General features: G+C 38.6%; 1 protein-coding gene across 1 annotated transcript; it reads right to left on the bottom strand.

Annotated features, from left to right (window-relative positions):
* Nucleotides 1-9,317: 9,317 nt before the first annotated feature.
* LOC126732992 (uncharacterized) lies at nt 9,318-14,040 on the bottom strand. Its single transcript, XM_050436098.1, has 8 exons — nt 13,856-14,040; nt 13,315-13,392; nt 13,165-13,232; nt 12,928-13,068; nt 12,184-12,225; nt 10,914-11,053; nt 9,852-9,950; nt 9,318-9,737 (listed from the first exon to the last, which is right to left on the bottom strand). The coding sequence occupies exons 2-8, from the start codon at nt 13,389-13,391 to the stop codon at nt 9,609-9,611; spliced, it is 696 nt and encodes a 231-aa protein (XP_050292055.1). The 5' UTR covers nt 13,392; nt 13,856-14,040; the 3' UTR covers nt 9,318-9,608.

Below are 14,040 nucleotides of genomic sequence, written 5' to 3'. Positions count from 1 at the left end.
GATCAGCTTCGTCCAAATTGCTGACTTTAAGATTGTCCAAATTGCCGACTTTAAGAATGAGACTGCAGTGATCTGCAGTTGATAGAGTGGTTTTAGTCGTATTAGAGGTAACTAACCTCCTAGAATTAAAGGAAGAAGGAGTATTTGGGTTAAATTCTGCCTCCTTTGTTTATTCATATCAACGCTTAAATACAATCAATCAAGATAACTCCTAGTCTTATGGTTCTATCACAAGATAGACCTCATCCTAATAACAACTTAATCAAATTTAAATAACAATTATCCTATCCTGATAACAATTATCCTAACACAATAATAACTACTCCGTAAGGCAACATCACAAGTCCAATAACTTAGCCACTGTCTGACTCAGCGGCTACTTCCAATTCCACGTGTCCATCTTCTAGCTCCTTATGCCCGTGGGTCATAACATTCCCACCCTCTGGAAGACGAATCTTGTCCTCAAGATTTAAGTGAAGGAACTGTTGCTGTAACTCCGAAAATGGCTCCCACGTAGCATCTTCGCAAGCTGTACCCGTCCAGTGCACCAAGGCTTCCTGAAGCACTTTCTTTCCTACCTTGCTCCAGCGAAAATCCAGTATAGCAGCGGGTTCAAACAGCAGCTTGCCGTCGTCTTGCACTTGGGGAAGTTCTTGCGCTGCACAGTCGGAGCAGCCCAACTGTTTTTTTAATTGTGAGACATGGAAGACCGGGTGAACCCGTGAATCGGCGGGAAGTGCAATCCGATAGGCTACCGTCCCTAAGCGTTCCACCACCTGGTATGGCCCGTAAAAACGGGGAGATAGCTTATGGTTTCCTCTGGTTCGAACCGACAATTGTCGAAAAGGCTGCAACCGGAGATAGACGAAGTCACCAGGCGCAAACTCCAGCTCGCGGCGGTGACGATTGGCATTAATTTTCATCCTCTGTTGAGCTGTGACCAAACTTTCCTTCAGGAGTCGAAGAATTTCATCTCGGCTGCGCAAGGATTGCTCAACGTCTGCCACTAACGTCTCTCCACGCACATACGAGTGAATGGTTGCCGGAGACCGCCCATAAACAGCTTCGAAGGGGGTCATGCGAGTGGCCGTATGGTAGCTTGTGTTGTACCAATATTCTGCCCAAGGCAGCCATTTGAGCCACTGTTTTTACTTGGAGCTTGCAAAGCAACGTAGGTAAGTTTCTAAGCAACGATTGAGGACTTCTGTCTGACCATCCGTTTGAGGGTGGTAAGCAGAGCTCATGCGCAACTCAGAGCCTTGCAGGCGAAAGAATTCCGACCAAAACCAGCTAGTGAAAACAGGGTCCCGATCAGAAACGATGGAACGTGGCATGCCGTGAAGCCGCACCACTTCTTTGACAAAGGTCTCCGCCACCCCTTTTGCTAAATAAGGATGCTTAAGAGCTATGAAATGGCCATACTTGGATAGGCGATCCACCACCACCAAGATGACAGAGAAGCCATTCGACGTCGGCAGCCCGTCAATGAAATCCATTGAAACATCTTCCCAAACTCGGTCCGGAATGGGCAGCGGTTGTAATAGCCCAGCCGGTGTCATCGTATCGTGCTTGTTACGTTGACAAACATCACATCGCTGAATGTAATGTTGAACATCTCACTTCATGCCGACCCAATGGAAGTTAGCAGCCAATCTTTTTAAGGTGCGAAAAATTCCGGAATGTCCCCCAACGGGTGTATCGTGGAACTCACGAATGATGGCTTCCTTGTACAGAGAGTTTGAAGACAAAACCAGCCTGCCTTTGTACCACAGTTGTCCACCCCGTGCTTCATAGCCGCGCATGCTCTTGGTGCCGGTTTGCAAGTCATTCCTCATAGTGATCAAGAGCGGATCGTTGTGGGCTTCTCGGCTAACCAAGTGGGCTGTGGGCAAGATATAGCCGTTAACTCCCCATGTAACCGTGACAGGGCGTTGGCTGCCACGTTCTCACGACCCGATCGGTACTCGATCTCGTAGTCGTATCCCATCAACTTCACAAGCCATTTTTGTTGGTCCAAGGTCGAGATGCGCTGTTCTAGTAGGTATTTCAGACTTTTATGATCCGTTCTAATGCGGAACCGCCATCCCAACAGATAGTTGCGCCATTGGTGGACCGATAATACGATGGCCATCAATTCCTTCTCGTAGGTGGAACGCACTAAGGCTCGGCCCGAGAGCGCCTTGCTGTAGTAGGCTATGGGCCGCCCATCTTGCATTAGGACTGCACCTAGCCTAGTCCCGGATGCATCAGACTCAACCACAAACTGTTTGGCGAAGTCCGGCAATGCAAGAACAGGTGCTTGGATCATTGCTCGCTTGAGCGTGAGGAACGCTTTCTCGGCTGTTTCGGACCAGCGGAACCCATCTTTCCTTAATAACTGGGTGAGTGGTGCTGCAATGGTGCCATAATTTTTGATGAATTTCCTGTAGTAACCAGTTAACCCCAAGAATCCGCGAAGAGCGGTGGTAGTTGTTGGAGTCGGCCAAGTTTCCATGCTTCGAATTTTTGCCGAATCAGCAGCCACACCTGTAACACTAATGACATGGCCGAGGTACTCCACCTCCTTCCGAGCAATTAAACACTTAGAATGGTTTACATATAACTGATTGTCCAGCAAGGTGTGCAGCACCGTGTCTAAATGAAGTAAATGCTCATCCCAAGTTTTGCTATAAACCAATATGTCATAAAAAAAAACAAGAACGTACCTTCGCAAGAGTGCTCGGAAAATATCGTTCATCAAGGATTGGAATGTCGTCGGAGCATTGGTGAGGCCAAACGGCATGACCAAGAATTCGTAGTGGCCGTCATGGGTGTGAAAAGCGGTCTTATGGATGTCGTCGGTTTGCACTCGGATTTGATGATATCCGGACTTAAGATCCAGCTTAGTGAAGAATGTCGCACCATGGAGTTCGTCAAGCAACTCATCGATGGCTGGGATTGGGTATCGGTCCTTGACAGTGACGCGATTGAGTGCTCGATAGTCCACGCAAAAGCGCCAAGAACCGTCTTTTTTTTTAACCAAGAGTACCGGTGATGAAAAAGGACTGAAACTCGGACGTATAATCCCAGTGGCGAGCATCTCCTTGACAGCCCGCTCGATTTCGTTCTTTTGGATGTGGGGGTACCAGTAGGGGCAAACACTCACAGGCCCGCTCCCTGGTTCTAAGGGAATACGGTGATCATGGGTACGGAGAGGTGGCAACGTTTTTGGTGTATCAAACACCTGTTGGTACTGCTTCAACAGTGCGTCGAGTTCGTTGCATTGGTCTGACTTTGCCTCTGATGCGAGCGCGTTGGTGGTTTCTCCCGACATGGTCATAATGCAGAATCTCATACCATTCGATGCGAGCCGGGCAATGGAGTGGGCGGATTCTGGAATTACCTTTCCCATCTCGTCCCCATGTATCACAAACGTATGGTCGTCGACCGAAAATTCCATGGAAAGCTTACTCCAATCATGCAGCACACGACCAAGGTTCTGTAGCCATTGTATACCCAAAACCACATCCGAGCCTTGTAAATCAATAGGATACATGTTGGTCCTGAATTTGTAGCCTTGTATTTCCATGGGCACTGCCAAATAGAATTCATCGCATCGTAGCCTTTCACCGTTGGCTACCATCAGTTGGAAGGCCGGCGTCGGAGTTGTCGGACAGCCCAAGCGCTTGGCAAACTTCAGGCTAACGAAGTTATGCGTGCTGCCGCTGTCGATAAGAATGTGCAACTGCCTTCCACGGACTAAGCCAGTAACTCGCATTGTTCGGGGCGTGGACACACCAGACAATGCATGGAGCGATATTTCCGGTACCGCTTGTGGTGGCTTGCCTTTAGGATCAAGCTCAACCGCCCCTGAGTTTTCTTCCGTCTCCTCCATTAATTCTAAGACGAATAATTGCTGCTTCTTGCATCGGTGTCCTGGTCCAAACCTCTCGTCACAGTTGTAGCATAAGCCTTTTTCCCGTCGCGCTTGCATCTCTGTCCAGGACAATTTGCGGAATGTTGGATTGGTGGAAGGTCTGTTGCTGGGATTAATGGTTGTGGAGGTCTTGATGGGTGTGGGGGCGGTAGGAGTGAAGGTTTGTATGGTGGGTTTGGTAGCAGTGAAGGTTTGGATGTCGTAAACAATGGTCGTCGTATTTTGGAGAGTTTTTCTTCTAGCAACCGAGCCAAGCTTGTTGCGTGAAGCAGAGTGGTAGGCCGAAAGAGTTTTACCTCGGCGCGTATCTCTTCTTTCAGTCCGCCAACATAGCTTCCGACCAACGCATGTTGTGGCCATTGGAGTACTCGTGCTGCTAAACGCTCAAACTGCGTTTGGTATTCTCGCACGGTGCCCGTTTGCTGTAGTTTCGTGAGGGCCTCGTCGAAATCTTCGTAGTCCGAAGGGCCAAAACGAATGCATAAGGCCTGAGTGAACTCTTCCCATGTCACGTTTGGTTGGGATTGTTCATACCATTGATACCATTCTAAGGCATCGTCCTGCAAGTGAAAAGAAGCCAGCAACACCTTTTCATTGTCATCTGTTCGTTGGTAATGAAAAAATTGCTCTGCTTTGTAGATCCAACCCGTTGGGTTGTCCCCATTGAAACGAGGAAAGTCCAGACGTGCAAATCTGGTCTGCAGTCCGCCTTGGTGAATTCCTCGGCTTCCTTCTCTAGTTTCACGGTTCCGGTTGATGGAACCATGGTCTCGATTATCGTTGCTATGGTTCTCATCTACCCGAATTCCCCTGCTCTCCATAGCTCGACTCATCTTGGCCACGGCATCAGTGAGAGCCTCCATGGCTCCCTTCATGCCGGCAAATTCTTCCCTGTGAGAATCGGTTTGCTGTTTGAGGGAATGGGTGCTAATCTCCAAGGCAGCCAGGCGGTCATCATTGGTGGTTGAACGTGTGTTTGGCGGAATGGTGGTCATGGCTCTGATACCAATTGCAGTGATCTGCAGTTGATAGAGTGGTTTTAGTCGTATTAGAGGTGACTAACCTCCTAGAATTAAAGGAAGAAGGAGTATTTGGGTTAAATTCTGCCTCCTTTGTTTATTTATCTCAACGCTTAAATACAATCAATCAAGATAACTCCTAGTCTTATGGTTCTATCACAAGATAGACCTCATCCTAATAACAACTTAATCAAATTTAAATAACAATTATCCTATCCTGATAACAATTATCCTAACACAATAATAACTACTCCGTAAGGCAACATCACAAGTCCAATAACTTAGCCACTGTCTAACTCAGCGGCTGCTTCCAATTCCACGTGTCCATCTTCTAGCTCCTTATGCCCGTGGGTCATAACAGAGACAGTTTCATTATTTCAATAACAAACCTTTCAAGCAATTCGCTAGACTTTGTCAGATTGTTGAAGTTATTCCATGGAAGTATGATTAATTAGTTTTCTTCCAACAAAAGCAAAGAATATGTATTTGCTAAGCTTTGATCAAACGTATAGACTGCTTGTATCTTTGTACGCCACAGATTTTCTTTGCATTTATTTGGGGGCCTATAGTTTAAGAAGTGGGATTCATGTCAGCTCTGCATTGGCAAAGAATAAAGTACACATAGCAGCTCTTCAACGATAACATGAAAACCGCCAAGAAAGAGTAGCTTATGACTTCGTCCAAATCGTGCGTTTGTGGCTCGTTGAAAGATTGGTGTTTCTTATTTTTATTTTTATCATTATTATTATTGTCTTTCTTTGCACTATGGTTTTGTATGTGTGGATTTAAGACTATTTGGGATTATTCAGAGTGAGCGAGGGGGTTTCTAAACCTAAAAATATCGTCGTTTATGCATAGAGTGATGTGTGTTTTTGCATAGAGTGATGCGTGTAAAAAACCGAATGTCTATATAAAATTGAATATTCCAAGTGCTGAAGTCATGGCTACATAGTACTTGACTTTGTCTCGTTGGATAAATATCTATCTACCAAAAAAAATACAAAAAGGTACTCATTATCTAAATTATACATATAAAGTAATCATTATCTATGTGTCATTTACATTCAAGAAGTTTCATTTACATTCAAGAAGTTTCATTACTTTGTCAAAAGTTTTGTAACTGAATTGGCACCTCCCTATGTACAAAGTACTTGGGGGTTTATGGGGGAAAGGGATCGAGCTGCGGGGTTAGCAATATGTTGTAATTATCTCTCAAAAAAAAAAGTTTCCTTAATTTTATGTTGATTTTATATTTTATGTCATAATTCTCGCACGCTCCAGGGATTATGTAAGTAAAATTTCATGACTTGTCAAAGATAAGTCTAAACTATATATAACATTCTATATTTATATAAGTATAAATGTTTAAAATTGTATATATATATATATATATATATAATTATATACTTAAGATTGAATTATAAAGACAAGAACCTTGTAGTTCAACTATCTTTTGGTATTTCTTGTGAGGACATCTAATGTTTATATACTAGTATTATTCCCGTGCAATGCACAAGCTTGATGAAGATTTATATGTAAGCTAATTTATTTTTTTAAAAATAATTAAAACAAAATAATTAGATAAATAGTAATAATAAATTATAAGATAAGTAAATAGTTTTAATAAAAAAAATTGCTTTAATTTTTTTTTAATAGATAGAAATTCTACTCTAAAATAATCTAAGTGTATATGTGTGTGAAACTTTCTCCTGAAGAGTTGAACCTTTGCCCTTGCCACCTACTCCCCATAAGCACTTATATTTGTGGAGTGATTATCACACCAAGAGTGTGTGGTGGTAAAATTGCTTTAAATTCTGATTGTTTAGAGTTTGGACTATAACTTAATTAATGGGTGTCCATTGTTTTGTTTCTTTATAGTAAACTTTCTTTCACATAATATCTTACACATAAATTTTTTTACCTTCTAGCCTTTATATAACACTTCTATACCAACCTACTTTGCCAGCAAAGAAATTTTTTTAATAATTTTTATTTGTGAGAGAGAGTTCATTGGGTGTATTTGAGATTTTGGTTTTATGAAAGTCTCTATATTAACTTTTTAATTGTAATTTCCATTTTTAATTTAGTGAAATTGTCTCTCGTCGCTGTTGGTGGACATAAGCCTAAGACCAAACTAGTAAGTCCTTGATGTTCTATTTTATATGTGGTTATGTCTATTTCTCTTTTTCAAGTTTTCTTTGTTCCTATTATTAATTTATTTATGAAATCTTTCTCAAACTCATAATAGCTTTCACAAGCAATCTTGTTTGTGAGGGTGTTATTTGGAGGCCCCTTTGCACAACAAAAATAAGCAATCTAAAACCACCACAGTTTTTGCAATGTTCTCTTTGAATTGATCATATTATAATTTTCCAAAAACTTAATCTGATCGCGACCCCATGCACTACTAAATATTAGCGGTGACAACCAATTACGTGCAAGATTTTGAGGAGCCGATTGTTTTGTTAATTAAATTCAAAAAGCTGTTTTCGTTTCTGAAAGAAAAAGTAATGAAAATCTTATAGAACTCATAATATTTTAGAATTTAGATAGTTGTTTTTAGGGAAAAGAAACCTCATAACAGTCTGTGTTTGATAGATTTTAGAGAAGTTAAGATAATATTATTCCAAACGTGTTGTTGGTGTATGTTCAGCTGGTGACTTGCTAACAATTTTTTTTTTTAATAAGTGTAGTGATTAACTCTTGCGTGTTGGTGACAATGCAAAAATCTTCTACAAACACAACGAAATAGTACACTATTTTTGCAATAAGTTTAGGTATTAATTCATCGTGATTCTAAAAAAAAATCACCATAAGTCAAAATAAAATAAAAATAAACCCACTATAACTCAAAAGTCAAAAGATTCGAACAAGCTTATTATAAAAATATTGTGAAAATTTGTTGTGTTCATAGACTCTCTTTTAAAACAAATTAGTCACAAACCCACTAATATAATTATTTTTATATTTTATAAGAATATAATATAAAATTTATAGGTTAAATTGTGCATATTTTATTCAAAAGAGTTTTCTATTTTTATAAGTTTTATACAATAGAAAATATAATGTATTTTGCATTCAACAACAATACATAGCCCCATAAAAAAAAATTACATAGTAATAGATATATATATATATATATAGTACATAATTATAATAAAAAGATTTATATTACATAATTACGATGACATTTCAGTCACGGGTAAATTATACTTGTTTGGTTATGATCTCAGGGCTTTTTTTAACTAATAAATGTTGAGAAGAAACCAGAATAATCTCTAGGACCTTAGTCATGCTCACTCTGTATTCAATAACATGATTAATCTACTAGTGACAATTCCAAGTAATTCTTTAACTAAAATAATAATAATAATAATAATCTAAGGGTTGTTCCGGGTAACTCTTTGGCCCCCAAAAAAATCAAGATGGCTTTTTTTTCCTGGATGTTTATGAATTAGTGTGTGGACGAACCAGAAGAATGGTGTGAAAAACTCATTTCAACCTACATATGATAGTCACTCCTAGCTGAGGTTTCTTCTTGTTGCAGAGAACACCCTTGCAGCCTACCCAATTGAGTGCATTCCTCCTCCAGTGAGCAAGCTAAGCCTGGCACAGAGCATGTACCATTTCATTAGTGGCTATACTGCTCTGGTACAAATCTTTTTATCAATGTACTTATTCATTGCAAAATTAGTAGTATCTTTATGGTGACTATATAGTACATACACATACTATTAAAAAACTAGAAAAGTGTTGTGGTGACTGGTAACTAAATATAGCGATTATAAACATAGGTAACTGGCCACAGTAGAGGGTGTGAAGGAGCCACAGGCAACATTCTCAGCTTGCTTCGGTGCAGCGTTCACAATGTTGCACCCAACCAAGCATGCAGCCATGCTAGCTGAAAATATGCAGAAGCATGGTGCAACCAGGACAGCGTTAACACCAGGTGGTCAAGTGGAAGGTGTGTCTTGAATCTTATAATTGCAAATTTTGATATATTGCCCATCAAACGACAGCATTTATCAACGTCCATAAGAATACTTGAATCAAAATTTTTCTTTTTTCTTTTTCCATGCAGCTATGGCTCTGGAGATCGAATTAAGTTACAGTACACACAAGGAAAATCATAGATGCCATACACAGTGGCAGCCTCTCAAATGCAAATTACAAGAAAACTGAGGTTTTAGGCTTGGGATTCCCACAGAGGTGGAGGGGTGCCTTCAGAAATCCTGGAACCAGTGAATACTGTAAGTTGGCTATCCTTACTCCCCTCCCTCCCGCCTTTTTTTTTTCAATTGCTTGGACTCTGCCTAGTTCATGTGATTTATAAAGGTTGATATAATGATTTTTATTTATGCGATGCAGTGGTCAGACAAGGATGCTTACAATGAAAAACTGTTAAAGTTGGCTGGTCATTCAAGGATAACTTTGAGAAATTCACAAACTACAAGATTGGTGTGGATAAGAAGCTGACAGTTGAGACCCTTGCAGCTGGTCCAATCTTCTGATCATGGGAACAATAAAACAACAAATCTGTGGAAAATGTAACAATAACCAAAAGTCAATTGAAAATCATATATTTGGAAAAGGTTGTTTTGTCTGTCTTGGTACTAAGAAAGCCTGTAATGGTCAATTAAATTAAGAAATTGGCACTCAAAAGCCCGTGATAGTTAAGGAATAAGTTTCCAAGCTTGATGCATAATTTCATCATTTAGAAAGGGGCGCAAAGACCACATTAGGCAGTAGCTCTCTAACTCTCCTGATGATAACTTGAAATTCAGAGCAGAAACAATTTTTTCCTGCAACAAGGTACGATATTATATTCATATGTGTAGACCCCAAACCATATCAGATGTTTGTAATGTATATCCAGATTGGAGAAATGACATGAAGGGAGATATGGAGCTCACTACCTGCATTACGTAGTCTTGTTTAAGCATGCTGTAAATGAATCCCATCAGGGCAGCAAAATCAGTTACTTCAGGTCTTTGAATTCGAGATGATGCTACTTCCTTTTAAAGAAAAAGTCAGCATACAGGCATTAAAATCATAACAAACATATCCATCAAATCAAAATACCAAGCAATGATTCTTCTACTAGTTGTGTCCAAATCTGCATTAGGATTTAAATGTTGTAAAATAACTAAATATTCAGTCAGCAATATGAGAGAGAGAGAGAGAATGAAACAGTTCTGTAAAAGTTTTTTCATGCTAATGTTTAAATACAGATCCAGACAAGCGTTTTGCAATCCAAAAGTTAATAATATAAATTTGCAATACATAGAATCTTAACCAAGAATTTCTTAGTTCTAGGGATTTTTTAACTACATCACACATGGCTAAACCAAAAATTGGCTAACACGTTGAAAATTGAGAAGCATGAATTAAACCTAGTTATTGACAAGAAAAGACACGGAATGTTCCTAACAGCCAGGTTTCCATGCAGTGCATACAGATTGCAGGCATGGAAATGGAATCTAGGGTGCCAACAAAAAATTCCATTCTAAGAGTTATAGCATATATTGTCACATTTCTCATTTTCTCAAGTACGGCTTTAAATGCTTCACTGATAATTAAAACATCAGAATAGCAGGAGAAGTTGCCAGGCCACAATCATCTTCTTCAATAATTAAAACATATTTGATTGCTACATCAGAAACAGATGGAGATCATTTGTGCCTCGAAAGTTCAAACTAATTGAATAAGAAGGTATTGTTATCTTAACTCATCAGGCTTGAAAGGGTGGAAGATAGGATAATTTTGCCAAAAAATAAAAATAAAATTTAACAACAAAAAAAAGGCACTAGTTTATAACAATTGAACAAAGAACATTATTAAGAACTACAGCAAGACAAAACAAATTAGTTACACAAATTTAAACATGAGAAAATATAGAGTATATATAAAACATCAAATTATTAAATGAAAACAAGAAGATGAAGGAAGAGAAAAGAAAGGGGGGCGGGGGTGCCTACCTTGTCATCAGTAGTTGCTTGTTCATTCAACCCATCACCAAAATCTTCAATGCAAATTGGTGATAAGGTGCCATTCACATTTTGCATTGCACTAGTTACATCCTCCAGGAGGCATTCAAGTCCACTAAGTATGCTTTTTGCTGCAATTCCCATTACAAATTCAAACATAAATTCAAAGCCACAATAATGGAGCTTAAATTTCCAAAAACAATAACCTCCAAAAGACAATGACAAGGGGAAATTTACACCCTTATTCATGCCCTTCACATAAGCCTACATAATAAAGTTATAAATCCATGCTAAAGCATGCCACTAAAAAAGAGGAGGGAATGGAAGTTAACAGAACAAACAATGAGAAACTTGTCACTGCCTGTATTTCTAGATAACATATGCAATTCCATTATTCATAAAAGGTAATGTATTTTCTTTTTTCCCCACCAATTTGTGACTAACTCACCCATCTTAAAAGATTTTTGAATCTATGACCTCACCCATCATGGCACCACCCCATTCTTATGGGGGCAGAGGTCCCATTTGTCTCAAAGACTATTGGCAATTTTTTTTTTGATAAGTTCAAAGACTATTGACAATTGGCACTCCTCAAACTATTAAAAGATATTAGTCTATCTCACATGACCACACACAAGGGGAGTGACAACCTGCAATGTTTCCAGCCCTTGAAAAGCATAAATCTCCATATAAATAGCTCTCAACCCCAATTAAAATGGAATAACATTAACTTCTTAAGAAATGTTTGCTTGAACAAATGAGGAAATTTCTTTTCAAAATTAACCAAAAAAAAAAACCGAAATTATTCTATTCATTTTTCAGGTGAAATGAAACTTTCTAGAAAAATGTAAAATAGAAAGAATACCAATCTCGTAACCCGATGCATCCTCCTGTAAGCAAATTTTCAAAGAAGTTCACATAATAGGGGGAAATGTCGACTTTTGTTGCACATATAAGTTAAATTATGCAGCCAAGTTTACTAGGCATTGAGCCATTTCTCCAGGATGGGTTAGCATATGTGGATATTCCACTAAAAGTTCCACCATTCCAGAGATGATTAAAATGTGGTAGTGGCATTGTACACAGTGCAAACATTAATAAACATCAGACACTGCACAGAAGCAAAATCCAATGCTATGAACATATAAGATCATATATCACTTTTAAGGCATCAATGATTCATAAATGTATTTGAAGAGTTTACTTTGTGATTGAGAAGATAAAAGAACAGGAAATGGGAAATTTCAGAAGGCGTAGTTACCTTTACTTAAGTGGTCGCGAAGTCCAAGTTGGCATGTATGCACTTCTGTGTGCACATTTTTCCCGCATACAAACAATAATTGCAGTTAGACCAGAAATTTGTGGGTAAAATTTTCAAAATGCAAAGTTAACTTGAAACATCATAGCAAATCTACACAAACACACACAGAGGAGGGGGGGCAGAGACACATAAATGAACCAATAATACACCAAGAGCAGAATTAATTTGCCGGGTCGCCTTCTAGAAAAAAGTGTGAGGGTGACAAAATGAGGAAAAGATTGACGGAGAAGAGTTTAAAGCCTTTACATTCCAAGGAACAGAGAGATAGTCTTACTACAACAACAACAACAAGCCTTAATCCCAAATTTTTGGGGTCGGCTATAGATCCTCAACAGATTAGTTAGGGTCAGCCACATGTATTCTTTTCCTCCATTCTATTCTATATGAAGTCATATTCTCTATTACTTCCTTAATTGACAAATACTTTTTTGTTACTTCTACTAAAGTTATTTTGGGCCTTTCTCTACTTTTTTTCATTTCCTCAACTTGGATCAACTCACTTTTTCTTACCATTGCATTAATCACTCTCCAAAGATACCCAAATATAAATATATATATATGAACTAGGCAATTTGTTACCCAAAAAAAAAAACTTGCAATACATAGAATGTAAAGCACCATTTATTCAACTAATTCCAAAGATACAAGAAAATAATAATAGCAATAGAAAACAACTGCACTTACACTTTCTTATACTATGAACACCATCATGAGTATTGATACAGCCAGCTTCAAAATATGATTTAACTCTCTTTGTTTCATTAGCTTTGATAATATTCTCAACCAACTTAGATGTCCTATCTATTGGGGGTCGCCGAAGATACTCTACATGAAAATTTAAGAAAATAATAATATTGAGAATAGTAAAAAGAAACATCATTAGTAAAACAAATAAAACCATAAACTCGAGAGAACACTAACCCAGCCCTTCCTGGAAGCCTGCAAGTAACCTGCCTCCTACAGCCACCAATTCCTCAAACTTCGTAACCCTAACACAGTAAGAGTATTACCATTCAAAATCATCAAATTATATAAAAACAAAAACAGATTAAAAACTTAAAAATGGATTACCTGGTCAAAAAATCCTTGTATATTTGGTAAATTTTCTCATCTAGTTCAGAATTCAATTTGCCTTCATCAGTTTCCATTCTGCAAAGACACACAAAAAATATAAAAAAAAGCAACCATATAAGCGGAATGCCACTTAACTGATTGCTAAATTATCTAATGGTCTCCAAATAAATTAAAAGAGAAATCTTGAAAATCACATAAAAAGCTTCACAAATCATCAATGTGGGAGATGATTGATGTGGCTCACTGCACAATTAACAACCCATTAATGCCCATGAGTTGAGAGGCGGCTTAAACTTGGATCAAAGTGGGACATTCAAATTTATAATACAAATAGCTAAATTTCCCAATTCAATTAAATTGACGAAAAAAAGTTTTAATATATAAGAATACAAAAGCTGAGTAATTGGGTTTGGGTTGGAGAGAGGTAAGGAAAAACAACCGCAATTCATAGGAATTAGAGAAAAGCAACAGCCCAACAGCCGCTGCTACTCTCAAAACTTAAATTCAGAGAAAAGAGAAAGAGGAAAAGCAAGTGTACCTTGAAAACACTACCAAAACCACCACGCTGGAAAACAAGGAAGACTGGCAATGGTGGAAGCTATGGGAGAGAAGGTAGTGTCAGTGGAGTGTGTTGGGCGAAACGATGGAGAGACAGTCGAATAATTTTTTTTTTTTGAGCGTGTTTTCTATTTTTCTATTTTTTTTAATGTTGTTGATATGGAA

This window comes from Quercus robur, chromosome 6 (genome assembly GCF_932294415.1).
Source record: "Quercus robur chromosome 6, dhQueRobu3.1, whole genome shotgun sequence".
NCBI lineage: Eukaryota > Viridiplantae > Streptophyta > Magnoliopsida > Fagales > Fagaceae > Quercus > Quercus robur.
Note: the sequence above shows the minus strand (reverse complement) of the source record. Positions and strands in the feature narration are given on the sequence as shown.